This window comes from Channa argus, chromosome 9, assembly GCF_033026475.1.
Source record: "Channa argus isolate prfri chromosome 9, Channa argus male v1.0, whole genome shotgun sequence".
NCBI lineage: Eukaryota > Metazoa > Chordata > Actinopteri > Anabantiformes > Channidae > Channa > Channa argus.
Window position 1 is genome coordinate 18,171,561 of NC_090205.1, and position 26,221 is coordinate 18,197,781.

Genomic DNA, 26,221 nt, shown 5'->3' on the forward strand with positions numbered 1-26,221 from the left:
TTGAAGGTATAAATTACTGAAAAACTACAGACTCTGCCAATATAGTGGAAGCAGCCGTCATTATCTTAGTATATATTTGAATTGTCCATGTACATTTAAGACATGGGTTGCACTTAAAACACATGTTTATAGATCTCAAGATAATTTACTTTGTGATGCATGTTATGTGAACGCACAGACATTTCCACGGAGAGAGACTTTTTCCCTCACATTGGAAACCATTTGAAAAACAATGAGACGGTAAATTGTGTATTTGCTGGCTGCTCATTCAGGACAAATATTTTCAATACTTTTTATAATTGTTTTTTTTTTTGTTTTTTTTAGAAATCATTTATTTTCATATTTTTGAATTATTATAATTTCTTTTAGAAAATGGAGAAGACTTTCTCATACAGAAGACAAGAAGTTCTTCAAGGACAACCCATGATTGCAGACTTTAAGAGCAGATGGCCAGCTCTCTTTACTGCAAAGGAGGTACATATCCTGTATTACATGTGTCTCATAATGTGTTCACCCACAAACATTTAGAAGAACAGAAAAACAAGTTCTAAAACAAGCAAGAAACGTGTCTTCTATGCTAATTCTTTCCATTCTTTCGTATACACAGTTAACGTGTATTGTTATTTTTTACAGATTGATAAGGAGTTCATGAGGATTTCCACTGTCCCCCTACTCTCGACATTTTTCGCCGGGCTTGACCAATACATTCAAAGGCGGTATAGCTGGAAGAAGAATCAGACAGGTCATGCTTGCCATTTCTGAGGTTTGTGTTATGCTTTTATTTTTTCCCAAGTACTGTTGCCTTTTCATTCTCTCTTATACATTTTCTTATTTTATTTTCTGATCCCACAGGATGACAATGTACATACTAGAAGAGCTTGCATCTTTAGGTCTTTATGCGCCTACCTGAATGAAGACCATGAAAAACTAGTAAAGGAATATCTGGTGAGTTACGCTGTAAATACTCACATACCCTGTACTTCTGCTATTTGAGTGTATTAGTTCTTCAAAGCCCTCCAGAGATAGTAGAAAGCTAGATTTTATCATGGGAGAGATTGCTAACTGGTGCATGTGTACTCGCTACCAATTTCATTGGGTAAACTTATACAAACCTATACAGCTCTGTTTTAAATACCATCTTTACAAGGTTATATTTTCATTTGTAAGCAATATCACTGTCAAAATGATATTTCTATATGCATTTGTTATTTAGGCCATAGCTGGAGGTTTGTGTGAGTGAAGTTTTATTTAAGCCTCAATTTTAATTATTTGGAATGCATGTTTCATTAAATCTTTGAGTCTGTCTTGCTACACTTTATCTTATGTGCTTAGATGGAATTTCATTTTTTAATGACCCCTCTTGTATTTAATCCCACAGGACACAGACCTTGAGGTAGATAGTAACATGGAGGAAACAGTGATGGGAGTGTATGTCATACTGAAGGATGGTGCGCTGCCTGACGATGACCCACATGACATTGGTGTCCTCATTGAAGGTGTGGAAGTACTCACTTGCTTGGGGAACATTGCACTGGCTTGTGCTCTGTTATTTGGACTCATTTACTGTTTGGACCTAAGCTACCCAGCAGAGCTCAAATGCACTTTTTAAGTCCTACAGAAGATCTTTCTCAATCTTGATGGACAAAGGTTGTCATCCAAGGTTCAGTTTCTCAAAAGTGAGTTACGCATCTTTGACCTTCAAGAGTGGACTTGAAGTTCTAGTTATTGTATTGCCACAATGAAATTGACAGAATACAACACCACAGGGACGATTGTTTTAAATACTTTAAGGTTAGTGGTGCTCAAAACACTAATATATTTTAGTTTTAAAGTTACCTAAAGTGGCTATACTTATTTTTTTTTTTTTTTTTTTAAGGCATTTTTGTTGTATCTTTAGACTGATTATTTGGTACCTAAGAGTTTTTTTTATTGCTCATGTGTCTCTTGGTTATTTTGTGTAAAATATTTGAAATGTTAAAATACTTTTATGATGGGCATGTTTTTAGCTCAGATGTTACTGAAAAGGTTTCTTGAAGTCTGAAGCCTTGAAACACAAATGTTGTGTTTGTTTCTGTATTGTTGGTAAATGGCTTGTTTAAAAAAAACATGTTTTTGTTTTAATATCTAAATGACCAAATTCAGCATTTTGCAAGATGCATAATTGGTTTCTTAAAGCCACTACATTTATGAAATTAGAATACAAATACTCATTTGCAATTAACTTTACTAAAATAGTAGCTGTGCCACTGATATTTGGCGTGAATCTGCAAGCACTCACATCTCAGATTAATAAAATGTAGTGGCTTTGGCAAGTTGTCTTGCATGTTGGTACCCTGTAAACACTGACTGAAACTCGACTAATGTGTGTAATTTGCTTAACTGTTATTTACTCCAGCTATGTGTTAAACATTGAAATTGGATGTACACAGTGTTACTGCGATCCTAATTTGTGGCCTATGACAACACACAGTACAACAAATGTATGACATGGACCTAAGGGAAACAAGCCATTGTTCATGTATGTTAATCAATGGTTGTAAAACTGTTTTTGTTTTTATCTTTGTATTTTTGTGTCATTTGACTAAATTAAATCTAACTGAGACAAGGAAACAGGCTTGTTAGTTCATTGAACAAAAGGGATTTTAGGGTAATGGACAAGGTTACTGATGTAGAGCGAATTAGAAATACATTTACTAGCCTAACCAAAAACAAACATTTAAATACAACAAAATGATAATAGATTGGATGAACATGATAAAATTATTTCTTCTCAACAGCTATATGTAGTGTTCAATTAACATGTTCAAGACGGGCTGTGTTTACTTGGTTTGATTAGATGCATTAAAGGTGCTATGATAAAATCATGTTCATTGAACATTTTATTTTTTTGAGTGTACTTTAATCTAAATTGACACATAAATCTGTCTTAGTCTTAATTCGGATAAAGCAACTGAGGTCTCTGCTTTATTGCATTTACATACTGTGTTTTTGTTCTATCTACTTCAGATGTTATAGCCTGCAGCATCCCCTTCTTGGCTGCACAATCCCTCCATGCTCATGCAAATCAGGTGAAATAATTTAAATAAAATAGCTAATAATAGTGTTGTGTTTAAATGAACTAGATTTGTTCTGTTCCATTTTGTAATCACTTTGGTTGTTGCTTCCCATTACTCTTTGCTAAAGCTTAAACGCTGCAATTTTCTATTGGCAGCCGGCAACGTTTCAGTCGATCTTATTCCCGTCAGACTCAGAATAATATGATTATGATTATGTTTGGAACACCAGTGTTTTGGGGGATATAATTTGTTCAACTTAAAAAAAGGTTTGTATGGAAGTAAATGTAGATGTCATTATGTAGATACCCATACAAAATGACCAGTTTCTTTTAATAGGCAATGTGTATTTTTTGCACACATCATTTTGCAATCTTGAACATTCTAATGGAACTTTTAGGCATTTTTTGAGCACATGTTGGCCAAATGGAAATATTGCCAAAGAAAGAACACGGGTCAAGTAAAATATCAATAGCTGTGACAGCTGCCATTAACAGACAGGGCTATAACGAGGATATTTATAGGTCAGTATTGTTTGAGCAAAGGCTAAATAGTCACCCTACATTTCCTATGCACTATACTCATATCTGAGTGAAAATAGCCTAAATACTGTCTTACAACTTTTTGCTGAGGTTTGCTTCAACAATACTGATTCAGAAAAACTGCTTCTTTGGGTCTGCCCAAATTTACAGTGAAGCTAGCAATGTCCATTTTCCTGTTTTGGGGATTTAAGGCTTCATATGCACATGTGCTGTAAAACTGCAGGAATCGCCCCCAGATAAGAAACTTGCTGAGGGACAGTAACTACTGTGTTTGTGTAGCCATGATAGCAGCGTGGCTCTAAGGACGCCAATGTAGGTATGTTGCTGTGTCGGTCAGTTTGCAGATGAGTTCACCAATGTTGTTCAGCCTGAAATACGTTTGACTATTGTCTGTGATTTCAATACACCTGGTAAATGGTGTCCACAAATATTTTTTGGATTGTCTCTACTCTTAATGTAGCAGTATCAACAGGTAATCTTTGAAAAATCCACTACATGGTTAGGGAAAACTTTCTACACATATGCTTGGCTCCCATTGGACGTAATATTCTGAACGGGGACTTTCCTCATTCTTACGTCAGTGGTGACCCTGTAGAGTGATTGTTAACCCTGATATTCAGATGGCATGTGTCACTGCTGCGGCCTTTTACTGTAGTTACAGTTCAATCCCCCTTTGCCCTTTATAAGATCTGACCTCACACCTTCAGAATGGCTTCCGCAAAAGAGCTGGACAGTGCTGATGAATAAGTAAAGGGTTAGCCAAACAGTTCCCTTCAGACTGAAGTTCATTTGTCTTTGAGGGTAACCAGAGCAGGAGCTGGGGCCCCACTGAACAAATAGACTTTTTAAAAAGTTTTATTGTGTTATTCGCCATGGAAAATGTGAATTACAATGCAACATGTTCACTGTGTTCTCAGTCTCTCTGTCTCTCTCTCTCTCTGTCTCACACACACACACACACACACACACACACACACTTTGACTTCTTTGTCTATCATAGATTATTTGTGACCACCATTGCTATATATGATTCACACAAAAAGACTTGGTAAATGTGGTTACAAAATAAACCTTTGTTTTTTTTTTCTTGCTGACCTGCCATCACAGCTTAATAAAGACCAGCGCTACCATGCTGCTGAACCCATTAGGATTCTATAGTGGAGCCCAGATTGGACTGCAGCACAGGTGCAAGGACTGCGGCAGAGTTTCTATAGGGGGAGGGAGTGAAGAGAGGTTCAGTCTTGCAGAAGGTACAGTTGGGTGCCGGGGGTGAGCCCAGATGACAGCTGAGGGACTGAGGCTTTCTTTGGCTTGCGCTCATGGAGGTGGGTTCAGTGAAAGCAAGTGGGGGGGAGGTGGAGGTGCGGGGTGGAGGAATTTATGCAGTTCCTTCGTCACAAGGTCCTGTCATGGTGTGGGGGCAGGGCTGCACCGATGGCACTGGGGGACAGATTTAGACAAGAATTAAGGAGTCAGGTTTTACACTCTTTGCCTTGTCTGGGTTACTGGCATCAGCAGCTGAAAACTCCACTAGATCTCCAGCTCCTTGTGCTTTTACGTCACGTCCTCCCCCGGAGTGCTGGTGACTGATTACCCCACCAACACAGAGCCCCAAATTGAACACAGGTGCTTTCCTACCCAGCATGGATTGTCAGCGACCAGAAATAAACAATGTTTAAAGACATAATTTCTACTACCTGTCTATCTAAAGTCTGGTCCTTTGACAGTGGTGTTAGTATTAATACTGTACAGTATTAATTTAATATTTGATCTGGTTTAACCAGTTAATTCTTTCTGTGTCTGCAGCCAACAACACAGAAAGTCTATTTAATTTGATCTTTATTTTTTCTTTATTATTTTTGCACTGTTCAACACTAATACATAGGCACATTCATTTATAATGAGTGTAGTCAGACACATTTGTCACCTTCTGAACCTTTACACCAAACGCAAATATCCTTGATATATTGTGCAACATTTTATACACATTTTAATATGCATTTCTCCTAAATTCAGTATGATAACGTGGACTAACTGCACTCCTGAAAACTCTGAGAACTTTCCTAGTGCTAGAATTTCAAATAAAGTTCAGCTTAATGCTTGAATACACAGCATTAGATGAAACCCACTGATGAGTCCAGCAATAAAATGAGCTATATTTGGATCAGTAATGTGTAGGAAAAACTAGGAAAAAGTAAAATAAGTCAACTCACCATAGGGATAAAACCACATGTGTCGACATGATGATGTCAATGATTTACACTATCTATTGAAACTTGACTGTGAATGTGTGGCTTGAAGGTTAAAGGTGTATAAAGAGTTCAGCTTAAGTCACCATCGAAAACATCTCAGGTCCACATTGACACTACAGTGACCAGAAACATCGTTGATTTTTCTGAGAACCCCTCCCTTCCTTTTTTTCTGTCTATCTTATTTTTGACTATTCATCGGAACAGCATTTTTTTCCTCCCAGAGGTTGGTGTTCTCTTGCATAAGTTATGCAGCTCTGCATTGGAGGTGCTCTTCACTTGCTTTCAAATGCTCCATTCAGACATCAATGGTTTTATTCATTGAGATTATTATTGCAGATGAATGTTTATTTATTTGTTTTATCAATGCGATTATACTGACTGAAGTAAACGTCGAGACTAGGTCCAAGTCGTGCGTAACAGTGTCGTGCGTAAAGGTAATTCAAACCATTTTAAATGTTTTCCTTTTTGATTAGGGATAAAGGGCATGAATAAACACCTTCTGGCCCGCAGCCCAAATTCCATGTTTAGAGAGGAACCCCCACCAAACACACACACCCCTACAATATGTTATCCAATCCTTACGCGGGGGGCAGCTTTGACGGGGTCAAGAGAAAAAAAAAAACCCTCATATATATACGCCCAAGCGGAGATTTCTTGCTCCGAGTTCCCTCCACTTTGTGCTACACTCCTTGTGTTGTCACCCGAACCGAACTGAAATGGCACCTAAGAAGGACCCTAAGGCTCCCGCCAAGAAGGCCGAACCTGCACCAGCACCTGCACCGGCGCCCGAGCCAGCCCCTGCTCCTGCAGCGGCTCCTAAACTCGACCTGTCCTCCGTCAAGGTACAATGACGTGAAAGCATGATCTGATCTGCTGTGGGGAGGGATGGGGAGAGGATGATGGCTGCTCAGGAAGCGTCGGAATTTCACTTTTGCACTGTTGAATGAAAGAACCTACAGCAGTGGGTCTCAGAATGTCTCAGAATGGAGACGGGGTTTTTTGACCACGCAAAGCAACGTTCTCTCACCTTTGAATGAAGGACACCGTGACAGTGACAAAGGACTGCTGTGATTACTTTGATCATAGGTGTGAATTCTTTAGCAGCACAGATTTAGCCTAATTTTTTAGCCTTCCTATTAAAGATATCCAAATGATTCCGCTTAAAAGAGGGTCTGATGCATATTAAATTGCATATATGTCCGAGACGACACGTGTATGTGAAGATCTATGAGTGGGGACCCAGTCAAGAGAGAGGTAGTCAGAGTACCTGCTGCTTTGAAGGGCCACACTCAAAGTTGTGCAAAGGACTGAAGAGAATAGGTAGAACCATGGATAGCTCACCCTGCTTAGCCTACGCCCCCAGACTCTCTGGATTGGACTAACAAAGAGGTGACCAATGTATTAGGCATTACAGTGTGACACCAAATGAGGACATGTTAATGTGGCTAAAGATGGACCTCCATCAGGTGCCATCATGTGATGCTAATTTTAAAGTTTAAACCTAGACTGGATTATTTGTCTAGATTAGGTGGGGAAAGCCTGCGTATCCTCGTCCTTGGAATTAAAGTGGCTGCTTGTGAAAACTTTTAACTTTATACATTTAATACTAACATGGCTGCTTTGTATTGAATTGTAGGTGGAATTCAGTGCAGACCAGATTGAAGGTAAGCAAACCTCGTTTTACCTTTGCAAACACATGACAATGCAAACTGAAATATTTCTCTGCCTGCTGTGTGGCAGATCAAAAATAGCCAGTTAACCTGCCCTTAAAATGAACTCAGAGCAAAAATGAAATAAACTCAATGATGGGTCTAAAAGTGTTGATCGCCTCTGTCAAAAGTCATTTTGTGTTTTGAGAGTCCAGGAAAAGCAAACACAAACCTGAAGCCGAAATCATAAAGAAAACATCTATAAAATACCGACCTCTTAAACAAAGTCATAGTTAGTGCTACATTTACCAAGTAATAGCATTTATGTTGTGCGATGTTCAGCATGTAGTGCTAAAGCTCTGCACTTTGTTTGAACAAACACCGGCTTATTCCCCCATTGCCAAGAAAAGGTAAAAGAAAATACAATTTTCAAGTTTACTCATCAGACTATGTCCCAAATAAACCATAGCTGGAAACCACTGATGTAGCATTGTTTTCATTTAATGACCACAGGGCAGAGCTTCACAAATCCATTCAGCCAATAACTGTGTCCAGATAATAACTTCAGACTGTTTTTACTGTTACTGTTTTTATGCTTGACCAGTGATTTGAAACCATGTGCCAAGACGGGGATTTATTTTTATCCTTCTATTCCATACTGTACTTCAGTAAAACCGGATATGACCAAATATTACAGAAGGATGGTGTCGAATAATAGTGAAATCAGTGTTTGATTAAAAAAACAAAACAAAAACGTACATGCTATTGGTTTCTCGTGACCCTGGATCGGGCACCATCAGTCCAGACCTGTTGTCTGGCAGGCTACGTATTACGCTGCCATCAGCATTCCCTACTTTTACTCAGCTCACCCACAGAGGGCCTTGCCTTTAAAGGAGGGGGGCTCATATTCTCAGCTATGTTTATCAATTCCAAGGTGGTCTTTTAAAAGAGCCCATAGCCCGAAAGAGAGAGAGACAGAGAGAGAGGGAGAGGGAAGGAGACAGCTGCGATAGAAATAGTACGAGGGGTGGCATAGCTCGTCAGGAGTCAGCCTATTCAGCCTCTAATAACAAGCCACAAAGCAGTCTTGCCCTTGTTTTCCCTGTCAGTTTGTAGAGAAGTTGCCTCCACCTGCTGGCAGCCGTGCAACAGCCACAGCTACTGTACATCTCAAATGCAAACCACTCATTTTATTTTTAAAGCTGAATACAATATCCATATATATATATATATATATATACTTTCCAATTTGATAGAAATAAAATACTTTCATAATGAATAACGAAAAGTCCACAAGCAAATGACATTAGTCAAATCTACATAAAAAGATAACAATAGTTAAAGGTCAATAATAAATTAGTAAATTGATTTTCTACAGGAAATATCATTATCTATTTAAATTTCTCAATGAATATAGTAGGAATATCACATTCTACAGTCTAGTTATTATACAGTGACTTTCAAACACCCCTGACACACCAAGCTCAATCACTTAATGAGTGAAACAACTTTGGAATGCATGAAGGTTACGGTTTCCCCTTTTCCTCCTTCTTTGCAGACTACAGGGAGGCCTTTGGTCTGTTCGACAGGGTGGGTGACAACAAGGTGGCCTACAACCAGATCGCTGACATCATGCGCGCTCTGGGACAGAACCCTACCAACAAGGAAGTGAACAAAATCCTGGGAAACCCCTCTGCTGATGGTAAGAGTTCATCAAACTGTTGTAGGTCAAAATTTGATCTGATGATGTTAGGTTTTGACATATTTAAATCTTATCATTTAATGCAAAGAATGTTTGAAAAATATTCAGACATTCAGTATTTTCCAACAAATCTAATTTTCTTGGGACTGAAATGCTGCAGCACACTACTAAACATGAAGTACAGTACAATACAGTACTACCTCTAACATAAAGATAAATGAAATCTTTTTGGCAGTTGTTGTGTTGATAGTGTTATGATGTACAGTGTAAGTAGTCCATGGTTCTGTTTTTATTTTTTACTGGTTAAATGATGTTTGGACCCGATTTTGGTTTAAACAATGCAACTTGTGTATATTTTGTGATGGCTAGGGATAGAAAGAATATGTCAGTAACTGTTTTATTGACTGGATTTAGTGAAGTTCAGTGAAATTAGTCTTCTAATAAAAAATGTGTTAGAGATCTGACACAAAGACACAACACAATACAAGGGAATCTGGAGAAATATATAATTGAAATTGGTCAGCCTTCAATCAGATTTAAAACCTAGGAACAGGTCAGAGCTTTTCTTCCATTAAAGACTGGAACGGCTCATTATATATTTTAAATATGTTTTGTTTTCAAATCCGGGTGTCGTTAGTAACATTATTATCTCATATGGACTGAACAGTTAGTTGAATCTGGCCTTTTGTGATCTTTTACCAAAATGGCATCATGATGCTTTATGAATAGTGAGAGAGCCACTACTGCATGTCACATTGTACTCTGGCAAAGTCAAGACTACAAATGTGCAATATACCAAATAGGGTCATGCATAAAAGAACACATAAATACAGTATGTACATGTCTGAAATGGCATTTTGTCACAGACGTCTGCTGAACCTTCAGTACAAGTGGTAAAAGATAAGATAGATGAAATGCGAAATGTATAATTTTATCCATGTGGTGCCTGTCTCTAACCTGCAACTACGGGCGCAGCTTACTGTCATTTCTGTCTTCATGCAGACATGGCCCACAAGAGAGTAGAGTTTGAGTCTTTCCTGCCCATGCTCCAGACTGTCAGCAACAACCCAAACAAGGCAGGATTTGAGGATTACGTTGAGGGTCTGCGCGTCTTTGACAAGGAGGGCAACGGCACAGTGATGGGTGCTGAGCTCCGCATTGTCCTGTCAACACTGGGTGAGTCGGGTTAGGTGCCTGGTGTGTTTCTCTATGCATGTGTGTGTCACTTTGTGTGTGTTTAATGTTGGCTGTCCTCTGTCTTCCCCTACAGGAGAGAAGATGTCTGAATCTGAGATTGATGTTCTCATGGCAGGACAGGAGGATGAGAATGGCTGTGTCAACTATGAGGGTGAGCCACATACTACATTATCATCACAAATAATATATGCTTAAATAATAACCTACTCTGTGTTATTTAATGCATGAAATAATTAGTATAATAATTGCTATCTTCTTCGGTTCTGGAGCCGTAACAAAAAACCCTCATATGTCACCAAATGGAAAGATATTTAGCATATGCCTTTAGAATACTAGGGGCAGCATGATGGTCGATTGGTTAGTGGATTCGCATGTTCTCCCAGGGCTTGCGTGGGTTTCCTCCGGGTACTCGTCCCACAGTCCAAAGAGATGCATGTTAGGTTCAATTGATGGGTGTAAAATTGCCCATAGGTGTGAATGTGAGTGTTATTGGTTGTCTCTCTATGTATGTCTCTCTGTGTTAGCCCTGAGATAGACTGGAGGCTGTCTAGGGTGTACCCTGCCTCTCTCCCTATAACAACTGGGATAGGCTCGAGCCCCCCTGTGACCTACATAGGATAAGGGGTTACAGATATTGGATGGATAAATGGATTGAGGATACTTAGCTATGGGAAATGTAGGCCTGAGCATTATTGGAGTTTGTCCTCTAGTAGGAAGTAAAAGTCTGGATATTTGGACTTAGTCTGCTTTTTTTAGCCATCAGCCTCCCCCAACGTTTTGGAAGTGCAATAGTGGCATAACCATTTAAATGGACTTTATCCAGAAAATGATATACAATTTATTGATTGTAGTATTTTGTTTAGTGCACAAACCAGACCAAAAACTTTTCTTAGTTTTTATGTTTATAGTTGGAATATTAAAAAAGGGGGTAGGGGTGTGGTCCAGAGAAGCAGGTCATCCACTAACATGCAGAGTGCATGGTGTGATCCCCACCTTCTCATGTTCGCAGTGAAGTTTCTTTAGGCAAGACACTTAACCCATTGTAGCCACAGAGCTTGCAAAAAATGGGAGTTACATGTTCACTGGTTCCTGAAAAATGCAACAATAAGCTGCATTTTATATATTTATTTGTTATATTTATATACTTTATATAAATATAACAAATATGAGATGGGGCGGCTGTGGCAAGGGGTGGCTGTAACTCAGTTGGTAAAGCAGTCGTCCACGGAGACCAGTGGTTTGATCCCTGGCCCTGGCTATATGTCGAAGTGTCTCTGGGCAAGACACTGAACCCCTAACAGCCCATTCCTATCCCCAGCTGTGCAGTGCCGGTCCAAGCCCGGTAGAAATTGGGGAGGGTTGTGTCAGGAAGGGCATCTGGCGTAAAAACTATATATATATATATATACATGTGTGTGTGTGTGTGTGTGTGTGTGTGTATATATATATATATATATATACACACACATATATATATCATTATCCCAACTTCACACACACACACACACACCTTATATATTTGTTTTAAGTTTTTCTTCTTACACACTCACTCTTTTTTCCTTTTCTTCCTTCCCCTTCATGTCCTGCTCTGGTCTTCATCTGCAGCCTTTGTCAAGCACATCATGTCTGTGTAAGGACCCTGCCACTGCTGTGGTGAACATCATATATGTGCAGACCCCATGGTGTCACGACATCCACTCGCTGTTTCCTGCACCACTTGAGGAAGCAGGGGGAACAAAGGACTATGAGATGTCATTTCTTGAAACCTTTGTTTGTTTTGTTCTAAACTTTTTTTCTTTTATGTCCAACTGGTGCTTTTTTTCCCCCCTCTCCTCCTCCTCCTCCTCCTGCTGTTCAGGAAGACATCCCTATTTCCTACAAGATGCATTTTCTCTCATTTTCATCCGACTCCTCTTGTCTCACAGGCTTTTTTTAATTATCAATGGTTTCACAGCGGAACAGTGATGGAAGGGAAGTTGGGATAATGGTCCATCCCCTCCTGTCACTTTACTGTCTGTCAGGCTGTCTGGTAGTGAAATGACTGGTTTGGCCCAGGACTGGCCATCAAAATGAATTCAATCCCCACCCAACCCATCCCTAAGTCTTAACTTATTGTATCCTCTGCCATTTCACAATAAACTTTACATAAACTCCCATTTTATTGATGAATTTCTGACTCAATTTCTTGGATGAACATTCCCCCATTTTTAAAAATAAGCTTATCTGCTTTCTTGTGAAGCGATAGATAACATCAATTGTCAGTCAATTACTTTAGCACACAACTTATCATTGTTTTATGTAAACCAATACAATAACATTAAAAGCAGTAACACATTAAATGGTAAGCTCTTCATGTGTTGCAGCTGTGTTGATTTGTAACTTCTGGACAGAGCCAGGCTAGTGATTTCCACCCTTTATGCTAAACTAAACCAATAAGTGACAATGTAAATGCCCCCAAAATGTCAAACATCTGTTTTAACCATGTTGACATCTGAACGAAGAGAAAGAAAGAAGTACTCCAGTATAAGTTTGTCCTTTTTATTGTCATTAATTATTGTAACTGGAGTCATATCAACAAGAAAAAAACTGCGTACATCTACTTGACCTTTTTAATACATTTACAGTTGCTGTAGGGTGGAGCAGGAGGTGGGGAAGGGGCACACAAAGATGGGCAATGCAGAAAAAACACAGAAGCAAACTAACAGTTGCAGGTGAGGGCAGTTAATAGGCAGAAGGCGGGATGATTTCCACCACAGATGATCTCTGAAAAAGAAACTAGATAACGCTTTTTTTCTAGCAGATGTGAAAGAGTTTGACCGATTCCTCTTGGTCGTTATATTTTTCTTTATGATATGTCTTTTTAATGGATTTTTCTCAATTTTTTTTCCCGATTTCTTCCCCCACATTTTGCAACTAAACATCCAGACACAGTGGCATCCGTGGTAAATCGGCATGGACTCGTCACCAAACACGTGCACACACGCACACGCGCACATACACATACATACATACACACACACTCTTCCTAACGAGTGCAACATCAGCCTGTGTTCGCCGAGAAACATATGCACTGTTCAGTAGGTTGTACTTTAACTTTAAATGTCCCCTAAAAGGTTGTGTAATGAACTCTAGTGTTTGATATTAAACAGCTTTCTATATTGTACAAGTGTATGATGCTCTTCAACAGGAGTCACGCACCAAACCAGCTGTCTGACATTGTCACCAAGCATTTCACTGTAAACAACTAATAACTACAAAACATGAATTTGTTTAATTTTATCCAATAATTAAGGAAATAACTTACTAAAATTATTTTAAATTACAAAATAGCCTCTTTTGATATTTGAATCAATGCATGCTTGTCGTACATGACCTAGTTGTTGCAGTAATGCCATTTTACAGATATTTGTAGCCATATTGTCACTTCCTTTTTAAAATGTTTTGAGGACATGTAGATGGCAAATATCTATCTATATATTTGTTAAATATACTATATATTGGATTACAACAATGACTTGAAGTTAAGGATGCTTGGTTTGTCAAGGGGTTTGGCGTCCATGCACGTTCACTGAGCAAGAACAATACGTGCTGCATGGTTTGCTGGCCACATTACTTCTTACTTAAAGTAGAAAAAAGGCTGTATATGTTTTGAAACACTGAGCCTGGGCCAGTCAAGCCAATAACTGGCCGTTACATACTTAATCTTATCTAGGACCAGTGCTCAGACTATTCTATGCAACATCATTCAAAGAGAGAGGTCAACAAAGTATATCAGAAATAACACATATTTGGGTTTAAAATAGACAGGAAATAAATAGGACCAAAGTACAGTAGCTCCTTAATTGAGTCTCTACCTAAAGTTGAGATATAGACCTTGTAGTGGAGATGTTCAGAGGTTGTGGATTAGCTGAGACTGGCCTCAGGGTGGCAGGAGAGGGCAGACGTTAGAGGGGAGTTGGGTGAGGATGTCTGGGTTGCAGAGGATGAATCCACCGATCCAGTGTTCACAAACCCTGCTTAGCCAGAGCTGCAGTGACATCCTCAGCCAGGGTTGCTAGCTGTGGCGACTCCATCATGTTCAGGCTGCCAGAGGAGGATAAGTGGCTGTCCCGGTGGCGGTGAGGAGACATCGAGCCAGACAGACCGGGTGACTGGATGATGATCTCAGCTCCGTGGTCCACTCTGGCCTTGGCATGGTCCCGAAATGTCAGCCTGTGGCTCTCAATCTACTCAATACAAGTGGTTGTGAAGGGATAAGGAAAAGGAAACTATCATTTTCATATCACACCAAAAAATATTTATACCGTATTTGTCTTGTGTGTCAGCTTGAGAACAACTAAAATTGTGTGTAAATTTGATCCACTAAGTGTAAAAGTTGTTAATCGCTTTTCTACACTTTACTAAAAACCTACTGTTCATGAGCACAACTACTGTAAATGCTGTACCTAAATACTTAAGTTTGGATTAAAAGTTATTACTGATACTATACCTTTATGGCTACTGGCCTGTCACAGGATGCAGGAAGGAATACAAGTTTTTGAAAGATTGGCCTGTTGGCAACATATATTAAGTCTGCCTGAACATACACACACATACCTCCCCTCTTATATGTCACCCTATGTTCCTGCCTCTTCTGGAAGAAAGTGTTCACTACAGCCATTTCCATCCTCTTTGCAAAGTCTACCACCATCTGTCCTTCTGTGTTCCTGTCCTGAAGACCAAACCTGCCCATCACATTCTCATCACCTCTGTTCCCTTCACCTACATGCCCATTAAAATCTGCACCAATCACCACTCTCTCACCTCTGGGGATGCTCTGCATCACTTCATCTAACTCACTCCAGAATTTCTCCTTCACTTCTAACTCACATCCTACCTGTGGGACATAACCACTAACAACATTGAACACGCCTTCATCCTGTCTGATACTCTTTTGACCTCTAGAACATTCCTCACAAACTCCTCTTTCAGGATAAATCCTACTCCATTTATCCTCCCATCTGACCCATGGTAAAACAACTTGAACCCTGCTCCTAAACTTTGAGCCTTGCTACCTTTCCACCTGGTCTCCTAGACACACAGTATATCCACCATCCTTCTCTGCATCATGTCAACCAGATCTCAATCCTTCCCGGTCCTAGTCCTAGCATTCAAAGTCCCTACTGTCAGTCCTACACTCTTGGGTTTCCTCTTCTCTCTCTGCCTACAAACACGTCTTCCTCCTCTCATACCAATTTCCACCGGCACCTTATAGGTCAGCAGGGTCTGTGTTAACCCAGGCCCAAACAGATGCGGTATGGAAGTCCGATTCTGTGTGGAAGTCATGATCTGCACGTTTAATTTGGCATGTGTTTTACGCCAGATGCCCTTCCTGACACAACCCCTCTGCATTTATCCTGACTTGGGACTGGCACAAGAAGACACTGGCCTGTTCCCCTAAATAGTAAGACAATCTTTCAAAAACTTGATGTTTTCCTCTAAATGACGGATCATAAGCATGGAGCTGACACTCACCGTGAAGTGGCCTCCACCAGGAATGTGGTGAGCATTATCCAGGGAACCCACCTTGGCTTGGGCTTTGTCTTTGAAGTCCAACTTCACACTCTCTATACGGACATTACCGCCCCCTGGGAAGAGGCAGAGGAAATTTAACAACTAGAGTATAGAGACAGAATTAAGATAAGACGTTACTACCCAGGTTTACACTGAGGTAACAAATGACTAAGGGTGAAAGAAGAATCTGCGTGGTTTGAATAGCTGTAGCAATGTAGCCTGGAAATCTGTCTTAAACACATATGATCAGTCAGTATCCATGCTTGTAGTGTTCTTTCATCGTTTCAGCACAGTAAGTCAAATTCTGCAGTTTTTATGATCAACTGTAATTTAAATGAAAATCATGCCTACTTGGCTTCAATAGCAAGAGTCTTACCAACACAGTAGCTGAGGAAATGTTGTCCTTAGACCCTGAACTAAGCCATATACAAAATGTGTGATGTCTATGTAGTCAGTGATTGGAGTCACTGTTGTAGATCTGGAGTGGATCCAGGTTTGACCCAATTAATTTAATCAACAACATGGTCCACATTCATACACTCAGGCTAGAAACACAGAACACAGCAAGGCCACCGAGAACCACAACACCTCCCACATTCGGCCACCTGTGGAGACAATCATCAGGCTGTCAATCCAAACGCAGTTTTCTGCTTTTTCTGCTGTTGGTACTTTTTCAACTTATCATGATCCAGATCAGTGCTGTGGAAGGTAATTTCAGTGAGTGAAAAAGCTAAATATGTACACCTGTTTTTAGAATATGATATTTATCTGATTACATTATCTGGGTAATAATCCATTTGGATCTGGCACCGTTATCTCCATTCTGCCTGCACTGCTTTCTCAATACGCAGACAAGTTAAACTTCAAATTGTTTTTCACTTAATTCTCACTAGCTACTGGAGGCAGTGTACAGTGAGTTACTGAAACGTTAACACTGGCCTGCATTTAACGTGGATTCATCCATTCTTATTCCTTATCCAGATACGATCCAAAAACAGATCACATGTTAGGTTTTAGGTGCAGGATCTAATGTTATGCGATCAGACAGGTGTCAAGTGTGATTTGCTGTTTCTCCCAGTGAATACATGGTAGAAGGCAGTTCAGCTAAATTCATTGGATTTTATGGTTTTCTAACCTGGAAGCTGCCCACTATCACCATAGTCTAAAGTAAACAGATGCTGTAGGAAGCTTGCTCAAGTGCATCTCCTCCACATAAATTCATATAGCAAGGTTAAGGGGTCACTCAGGCGACAAGCACGCTTCTCTAATTGTTAACATGCTTCTCTGTCACTCTCAGTGTTGCCGCTACTGTAAGTTGCCCCTGAATGAGTGCCCGGCTGAAAGCTACCTGGCCGATGGTGAATGTTGTCTAGAGAGCCACACTTGGAGGTCACGTGGCTCAGGTCAATCTTCTTGTTCTGGATCTGCACCTGAAACAAGCACAATCAGTAAAAGACAAGGTCAAAGAGTGATAATGAGGCTACACTATGAGAAGCTATGCTCCTTTTGTCCATTATGGAAAAGAATACAATAGTTTTGATCAACACTACATTTTAGCAACTGTTTAAAGAAAATGATTGGGTATCAACTAAGAATGAAAGGCTGCAGAGGTCTACACAGTGATGTGTAATTACATGTAATTATTAGAAAACACAAGCAAGATTGCACAAGAGCACAATACAAGTGACTATTAAATAACAGGCCTTGTGTTCCGCTATGCAGAAAACTGCTGGTGTCTGTTAAAGAAATCGAACCGAGATTTAATGAAGGTTGTGAGAGTGCTTTAACTTGGTTTCATAAATCTGTATAATATACCATAGAGCATAACAGTGAAGATTCAGTGTGAGACTGTGAAAAAAGGAACGAACAGTTGAAAGTGGCTACAGGCAGAGAGGAGACAGGGATATGCAGTTATATGACACACCCTGGAGATCTGAAGAGAAAGCCACAAAGAGATATGTAAGGAGTGAACCGATGAGACAGCAAACAGAGAGGAGCTGTAAAGCTTTAGACACAGCACAATGAACAAGAAGAGATACACCACATTCTGAGATGTGAATTCCTGGAACATGTCTGTGCTCAACTATCACTTCAGCACTGATTTAGTTCATAGCTTATATCTTCAGTAATAATTTTTTCTAATTATCATCTCTTAAAAATCCTGAGAGGAAAAAAAATGAACAGGAAAATTGGGATTGTGATCACAAAACACATAACAAATCACAACACAATGAGCAAGCGTGCACCTTGAGCTCTACCAGGAGTTTCATACACATGCTTAGCACTAGCGACGGTATACAGCATGAGTTTAAAGACACAGATGAATTATGGTTTGTGTCAGTGCAGGTGAAAATCAGATGGCAAGTTGGCTCATCTCTCAAGCAAGTATATCTTTGTGAAATGTACCAGCTCTACGAATGGAATCATCTAATTCACATGGTTAAGCTCAAATTATTTGCAAAGAACACTCAGAAATGTAAAGACAACTTCACTGATTTTCATCTTGTATCTTATGGCTCAAGTTAGGGGAGTGTAGGTATATGAAGGTTAATGTCCCTGTACCTTTCATGTATTAAACATTATAAATCATCTATCCATCCATTATCTCTGGCGGGGTGGGCTGAAGCTATCCTAGCTGTCATCGGGCGAGAGGCTGGGTACACCCCAGACAGATCCCCAATTTATCGTAGGGCCACAGAGAGAGACATACACAGAAGGACAACCATTCACACACACCTTCACACCTACGGGCAATTTTAGATTCACCAGTTAACTTAACATGCATGTATCTGGACTGTGGGAGGAAACCGGAGAACCCGGAGGAAACCCACGCAAGCACTGGCAAAACATGCAAAAGAACCTGTCTGTCTAACCACTCCACCATCACGTTGCCCATTACACCTCACCAAAAATATTCATTTCATTAGAAACAAATGTTCTGCCATTTGACTGTAGCACTTTGTCTGTTTCACTCACTGTTATCATACTATCCCATTTTATTCCTAACCGATCAAATCCTAAAAGTTGAGAGGATCCACTCTAGTAATCGGACCATTTAGCCTTGAGCTCTCCCCCTTACTTTCCTGTTTTACCAGTGTCCTCAACTTTGTCATGTGAACAAACAGCCGAGGTTAATTTTACTTCTATATTAGGGTAGGCAAGTTTGGTGATTGTAAATCTATAAAATAGTTGCATCTCTCCAGTTAAATTAAGAGTATTTGTGCATAATGTAAGACCAGTGATTACCATTATCTTTGCATAATAATACACAATTTGTACTCATAATTATCCACATAATAACCACATTTGTCTTCAGTAATAAAAGCCAGTACAGTTAAATTTAGAAGAAAACAAAAGCTTTTTATTTGGCTGCATGACCTGACCATTTTAAACATATGCAGGCAGCTGTTATGCCTGGATCTTTCAGATGCAAAAAAACATGGTGACAACAGACATTTTTAAGGGAAGTGACATAGAGTCATGAAAGCTTGTGTAATTGTCTCATTATGATTTGGTTAGTATAATAATGTGTTCATAATGAATATTGCTCAAACTAGAGATGGCAGAGAGGGCATATGCAGTAACTGCTGACTTCAAATACAAGTAGTTGTAATCACAGTGTTTCATGCAGCATGAAACCTGCATGGAGTTTAAAGCTTTGCAGTGGTTGAGGAGAAGAGATGCTGGCAAGAGTCTTCCAATCCTGACTTTTTCTATCAAATTTGTTGCAAGACACAAACCACAAAGTATAGAATGATGTGTTAGGGTAAAGAGCACCAGCGTGAGTGACTTCACAATAAACTGGGAAACTGTGGAAAAGGAAGAGAACACTGAACAACACAACACAACTACAATACAGAAATAACACTGACATCAACACTAAGACAGACTTGGACAAGACTCACGTTTCCACCTCCTGCTGAGTAGCCCCGCCTGTCCAAGGACCCACACCTAGCTTGAACATGGCTATAGTCCAGCTTAACACTGGGGATGAGAACCTGCAGGGGCGGAGGTTAGGAATGATGTGGGAAAAGGCCTGGGCTTTTTTGGCATGGCACTTCATTACACGCATGTTTTAAACTGTTTCCATTCTCTTATTGTTCAATTATGTTGTTCTACACATGAGTTTGTTTGCCTGTAGCAGAGGCATAAAAAATGTTTAAAATAATAATTGAAGAGATGTGATACAGTGGACACAGTGTCTCTAAACTAACAGGCAGGACAGATAAATGTCATGGTGATTCACAGCAGGAGCTATGACCCTATGTGTTATCTTGATTTATGGACAAAAATGTGCTACATCTGATGACTCCTCAGAGGAGCCTCTTTACTCCAGGAAGCAGCATAACACCCTAAAGTATGAAACACTCGATTCCCAGCAAAAAAAAAAGCTATCCAAAGCCAAGTAGCAAGTAAAAGGCTCTGGCACAGATTGGGATTTTGTGTCCATAAAACAACTGTAAAACACTCTTTCTATAGAACTCTTTCAAAATTAAATGCAAAAAACAGCAGTTCAAACATTAAAAGGTATTACTGCAATAGCTGCAATGAGAGAAAGCAAAGTGTGAGAGGCAGAGTTGATACATAAACACTAACAAAAAATACATTTCACCCAGCAGCACAGGTATGTGCCTCCTAAACTCTTCTGTATTTTTTCCAAAATACAAAAACAACACTAGGAAATTCTGTTACATCTGTAATCAGTGTCAGTGATCAGAGTGAGAATGCAAAAGTGGTGATGAGTTTAAAGGCAGCAAAGAATAATAAGAAAACATACATACCTTATCTATAGACAAATGATACAGTAACTAGACATTAGACATATTACAACTAGACATATATTTTAGTTATGTGACTGTCACTACAAAAAGGACCATGGAGATCAGAAGAGCGTGTACTTAGTTTCCAATTAGCACAGTATTTTTTGCCGCCCCTTTCCATAGGTCTACCAAATATCTATATACAATAAGTGAGCATTTCTGGTCCTACGGTATGTAAGAGAACACAGGCATGGAGGCAGCTGAAGTAAATCCTATGTTACCATAATTCTCCCGAAATGCATTACCGCATCTAAACATTGTGTCATTTACTATTTCTTTACAATATTAAATTAGCACAAAGGTTTTATCATCTGTACCTACTCAAAATAATATGAAAGACTTTGTTGCTACTAAAACTTGCCAACACATTGGTACAATCTTAAAATGAATACAGAACTACAGCAGAAGATCCACACACTGACATGGTCGTTTAGTAGACGCTTCTATCCAAAGTGACTTACAACTAAGTAGCACACACTAGGGACAACTTTAGGGTTCAGTGTTTTACCCAGGGACACTTCAACATGTAGCCAGGAAGACCGGGCCAATAACCATTAACCCTGTGGTTTGTAGACAACTTCTCTAGCCACTGAGGTTGTAGCTCAGTTTGTTAGCACTAAGAATTGTTTATTCCCTTAGTATTAAAATTTACCATTATAATTTTTATCTGAGAAAAGAAAAACATCAAATATTGTATTGTATTGTAAAATGGGACATTTGGGACATTTCTGAAGTAGGAAAGAACATATTAATTTAATGGTAAATCCACTACTAGTATCTGAGACGAAATCTACAACAGCTGCAAGAAGAAAATGCAAAACAGTGCAGCATTAAAAACATGAATAAATAAAAGACTAATCAAAGGGTTTCTGTAGGGAAAATGTCCTACTTAAATAGCCATGCAGACATCCGCTAACACATTGCTTTGGTCATTTGCCCCTCTCTAAACATAAGGCCAGTTATTCAGGTGTTTATGGCACAGATCTCACAGCAAGAAGTTAGCTGTAATTTGTTTTTATACTGTTACTCGCTGTTCCTGGGTATATAAGTAAACTGTTATAATAATAGTAGTAATAATAGTACTGCTAAACAACCAAAATGACACTCTCAATCTAGGTGAAAGGAGAGACAATAAATTGTAAGTTACAAACTGAAGTGGCAACAGAGGGGTTGGACATAAAGTACAAACTAAAACACTAGCACAGTCGTGCACATGAGACTAAAATTAAACCATACTGCACATATGGGAATTAAATGGACATACTGACAAACTATGACCATCACCCATCTCCTCAACAATGAAAGGGTACTGTACATACATTGCCTTCTCGGGGAGAGAGCTTCAGATTATCCTTGGAGCTGCTTTTTGACAGCACGTGACTGAAGTCCACCTTCTTGTTTAAAATATGAATCTATGGAGAAATAAACACATGGTTTGGACTTTTTACATGGTGGATGGGAATGAATAGTTGCTATAATGCTACAGGGAGGAGAAACTAGAGTATTCATGGATATAAAATGTCTAATTTACAACATCTACATTCCCTTTAGTGTTACTGAGTATGGAGGAAGTGTTCAGACTGTGGGAGATGTTCACACTATTTATTTGTGACACAATTACTGCGAAGTGGTCTAATGGGAGAAACGCATACACCAAGTTTTTGTAAAGTTGTCGAATTTGTCATCCATCAGAACCTTAATTAATTGTTCCAGTTGTCTGGTGTTAAACTTCACAACACATTGCTATGTTTTTCATTAAGTAACATTAAATCTTTATGATAATATTTAATTGATAATGACGCTTTTTAATGACATCTCTAACTGGTCTAGAGAATTGGAAATACCATTAATTAACATTGTAGTTAAAGTTCATGTGTGAAAAACAACTTTAGAAATTTGTCCTATTTTCAACAACCATTGAATACAATTGTCTTTTTCCTCAATGTCTCATCAACATTAGTGACCAATGGGTTACTGGAATCTAGCATTTACACAATATTGCATTGGCCAGAAACGTGGTGTATTCCTGTAATTGTTGAAAACTACAGACCCTGAAGTGTGCCGCTGAAATATGTCACTATAAATTACAAATATATATTATATCTTAATTATAACCTCAAATAACATATTTATAATTAATAAAAAAAATAAATTATTAAACAATATTGCAATGTAATTGATTATACTTTAATTGAAATGGTGCATTTATAAGTTCAATGTAAAAAAACAAAAATGACGTCCTTTGTTTCAGTCTGTTTACTTCAGCCTGTCTTGTTCCGCTTGACAATTTACTGTATATACTTCATGCTTCAAAATGTTTACTTTTCATTACATTTATTTAAAGATGAATCTTTAAACTTAAAGATGAGCAATCACCTCAATGGAGGTGAACTAAAGTTAGTATCTGGATACCAACTTAAGTGGTATAGGTTTGGCCAAATATCACAACAGCTAATCATTAAAAGCCTTTAAAGCTTTTCTGTATGCACTATTTAATTACATTTAACATAGTTTAGGTTTTATATTCGCTCCAGTAGTACACTCTTATACAGGGTCTATCTAAAACACATGGTGCTATAATTAAATTCTCAGGTATACCAGCAGGTTTTGGGTCCAGATCACACTGTGTCCCGCTGACAGGCACAGAGTAACGGAGATCAGATGCAGCACTGACTTCCAGATCCAGGAGGCCTTGCGTTTGTTTGCATCTGTTGGAATATTTTGGTCCTTGTGCTTCTAAGACAACAGTTATTGGACATGTCAGTGGCAGAGATGTAGCTATGGGCTGGGGAGGGCTCACTACAGGGGCTGCATGGTTAATGGAACTACTCATTTCAGTCATATGAAAACTGCTGGTTGTACTTCTGTGTGTGACTAAAATATTGCATTTCAGTTGTGGCTTGAGAGGACTCTAAAGTACAGTCTCTAATATACTAAAAGCTGTTCAAAACATGTCATGTTTCTGACACAGTTGCAATAGGAGCCTACTGCATGACGGCACAACAATAACAATACAGAAAACTGGTTCTTTCTGTAACAGGGGACACAAGACAGACAAACTGTGTTGAGAAGAGGACTATGATAGCTCCAACTTTTCTCTAACTGCGTGACAGGGAACTAAAATTTTTTGCCACAGTTCTTTTTTCCATCTAATAGGTATTTTTCTGAAATCCACTTTTGAAATAAATATAGCAACATTCCTGCTGTCTAGACACTTCTTCATAAACCTCTTTAAACACAGATTTGCTCCATTGAGACATTTCATCACATGAGCAGTTTTAAGACAAATTTAATTCTGTGTGTCAGGCTGCTAGTAGCCAAAGAGAACTCGGGGAATCAGGCCAATAGCTTTGCCCAGACAGTCACCCCTTTGTTTAGGTACAAGCTGCCAACATCAGTTTGAGTCTGTAGAACACCCCAAATGTCACCCAAGGGTGAGACGCGGACACACACTGTGAAGGCCTGTGGATAAACATAGTCTACATTCTTCAGGTCTCTAGACACAAAACCAAACACTATTTACAACCTACAACACTCATTTAAGATGATTTGTGATTGTGCTACTGCTGATGTTAATGTTAATCCTGCCGCTATATTTTGTTTAATTAATAAATTATCTGTATAGTAAAAATATTTTCTAGGGTGTTCATACTGCACTTAATGTATGAAGAAATTATTACAGGGTTTTTTAAAACACAAATAGGCTACATAACTTACACTCACTTACCACTTTATTAGGTACACCTGTACACTCTAATGCAATCTAATATGGCAGCATGAAGTCTACTTTAATTACATTTACATTTACATTTAGTCATTTATCCGAATCAACTTACAAGTGAGGTACAAGTCTAGCGAAAATCTACGTCAATTATACTTATTATACTTTCGTTATAATTTCTCAGTTTTTATGTTGAAACCGTCAGAAAGGTGATAATTCTATTATTGAGATTATAGTGGGTGGTGGAGTTGTACTTGATTGCATTATAAGAAGAGGTTCTAAAGTTTTGGCCACCCAATTTCAAATGAATGAGGGAGTCTAGTCTATTTGTATTTATGATACTGTTTTTTTTTTACATACAAGCACTTTACTGTAAAAGGGGGCCTAGTGGCTTCAGTGGTAGAGCATTGGGTTGGGATGCAGAGGGCCGTGGGTTTGAATCCCACACCACCAGGTGTGGCCCAGCCCAGCCACCAAAGGCCACTTTGGTGGGACGGTTGCTGCAGGAAGGGCATGCGGCATAAAAACACATGTCAAATCAACGTGCGGAACACTTTCCACTGTAGTGACCCCTGAAGGGACAAGCCGAAAGGCTTTGAAGCACTTTACTGTAAGACTCAAAAAACACTAAGTCTGCACCAAGATGAATCCATTCCTCCAATGATAATGTAGGGGTTACGTGAATGTGCACAAAGAAGCCTGTTTTACAGATAACAGATGCACACAGGTGTGTAATGTTAACAACTTTAAGCAGACACATTACTGACTAAAATCCTTCTAAAAAGGTTAAAACTCCTTAAAGTGTAGCCCATGATGGGAAGCACTAGGATTCCAAAGACATCATCACACAAATGGTGCATTTGGTGATTTTTATCTGCACGACCCTCCTGATACAGTATATTTGTCTGTACACACCAAGTGATTAGCATGACAGAAAAAATGTTTTCAGCTTTAACACGGCCAGTGGTTAGAATTCAGCATCCATGCATGCATGCACAAATACACATGCAAACATGCACAGAAACTGCACTTAGGGCAATTCTTCTGAAAATAACAGGAAGGCTTTTGGGGCACGATCCCTTCCTATTTTGTGGCTGGCTGCACAAATCACTAGAGAAACTTGGGAAGTCATAAAGATGTCAGCCAAACACTTAGACTCCTAATCAGGTCATCAGTGGAGGCTTGTAAGAGCTGATGACTACAGACACACGGCTGTTTTCATTACTATGCCTCTTCCTGCAGCGCTGACTTTGTTTCACACTCGTGCTGGAACAAGACATTTGTCAAACAGTAGAACATACAATCCCAAACACACTGCTAATGCATATTCTGTGGAGCTACAGAAAAAACTACTTGAAATGCCGTTTTCTGCTGGTGGAAGCGCTGTCCTCAGCTCACAGAGCCAAGGGGTAAAACTGAAGGGACAAATACAGCTCACAGTTCTGATGCTCAGAGACATCAATGTCTCTGAGCTGACTTATTGAAATATGGGGCATCAGACTTGGTAAAATTAAGTTAAGAAAGTACAAATATGACACGTGTACGGGTGTAAATTTTACTTGATATCTTGTCAGTGTAAGAAATATGGTCAATTCAGTCTGTATTTTATTTACAGCAAAAAAACCCTGATGCACTACTTCCATACTTTATCTACCAGACACAGAACAACATAAACAGCTCTTTAAGGGAATTTGACCAATTTAAGGCTCACATTTTGTTAAATGTACCATTG

The 26,221-nt window shown here is 39.2% G+C and overlaps 2 protein-coding genes across 16 annotated transcripts in view; one reads left to right on the forward strand and one right to left on the reverse strand.

The window, feature by feature from the left end:
- Nucleotides 1-6,493: 6,493 nt before the first annotated feature.
- Nucleotides 6,494-12,556, forward strand: myl1 (myosin, light chain 1, alkali; skeletal, fast). Its single transcript, XM_067515605.1, has 6 exons — nucleotides 6,494-6,689; nucleotides 7,484-7,511; nucleotides 9,055-9,198; nucleotides 10,201-10,374; nucleotides 10,469-10,546; nucleotides 12,001-12,556. The coding sequence occupies exons 1-6, from the start codon at nucleotides 6,564-6,566 to the stop codon at nucleotides 12,027-12,029; spliced, it is 579 nt and encodes a 192-aa protein (XP_067371706.1). The 5' UTR covers nucleotides 6,494-6,563; the 3' UTR covers nucleotides 12,030-12,556.
- A 363-nt stretch (nucleotides 12,557-12,919) lies between these two features.
- Nucleotides 12,920-26,221, reverse strand: part of map2 (microtubule-associated protein 2) — a 77,408-nt gene continuing 64,106 nt past the window's right edge. For 11 of the 15 annotated variants that reach the window (XM_067515591.1, XM_067515593.1, XM_067515597.1 and 8 more), the window contains 6 exons: nucleotides 23,367-23,504; nucleotides 22,088-22,180; nucleotides 19,854-19,946; nucleotides 17,297-17,378; nucleotides 15,910-16,022; nucleotides 12,920-14,621 (listed from right to left, as the gene is read on the reverse strand). In XM_067515591.1, the coding sequence (XP_067371692.1) occupies nucleotides 14,400-14,621; nucleotides 15,910-16,022; nucleotides 17,297-17,378; nucleotides 19,854-19,946; nucleotides 22,088-22,180; nucleotides 23,367-23,504 (741 nt within the window). In that variant the 3' untranslated portion in view covers nucleotides 12,920-14,399. The remainder of the gene's footprint in view (nucleotides 14,622-15,909; nucleotides 16,023-17,296; nucleotides 17,379-19,853; nucleotides 19,947-22,087; nucleotides 22,181-23,366; nucleotides 23,505-26,221) is intronic. The other 4 variants (XM_067515594.1, XM_067515596.1, XM_067515598.1 and 1 more) reach the window with 4 other exon arrangements.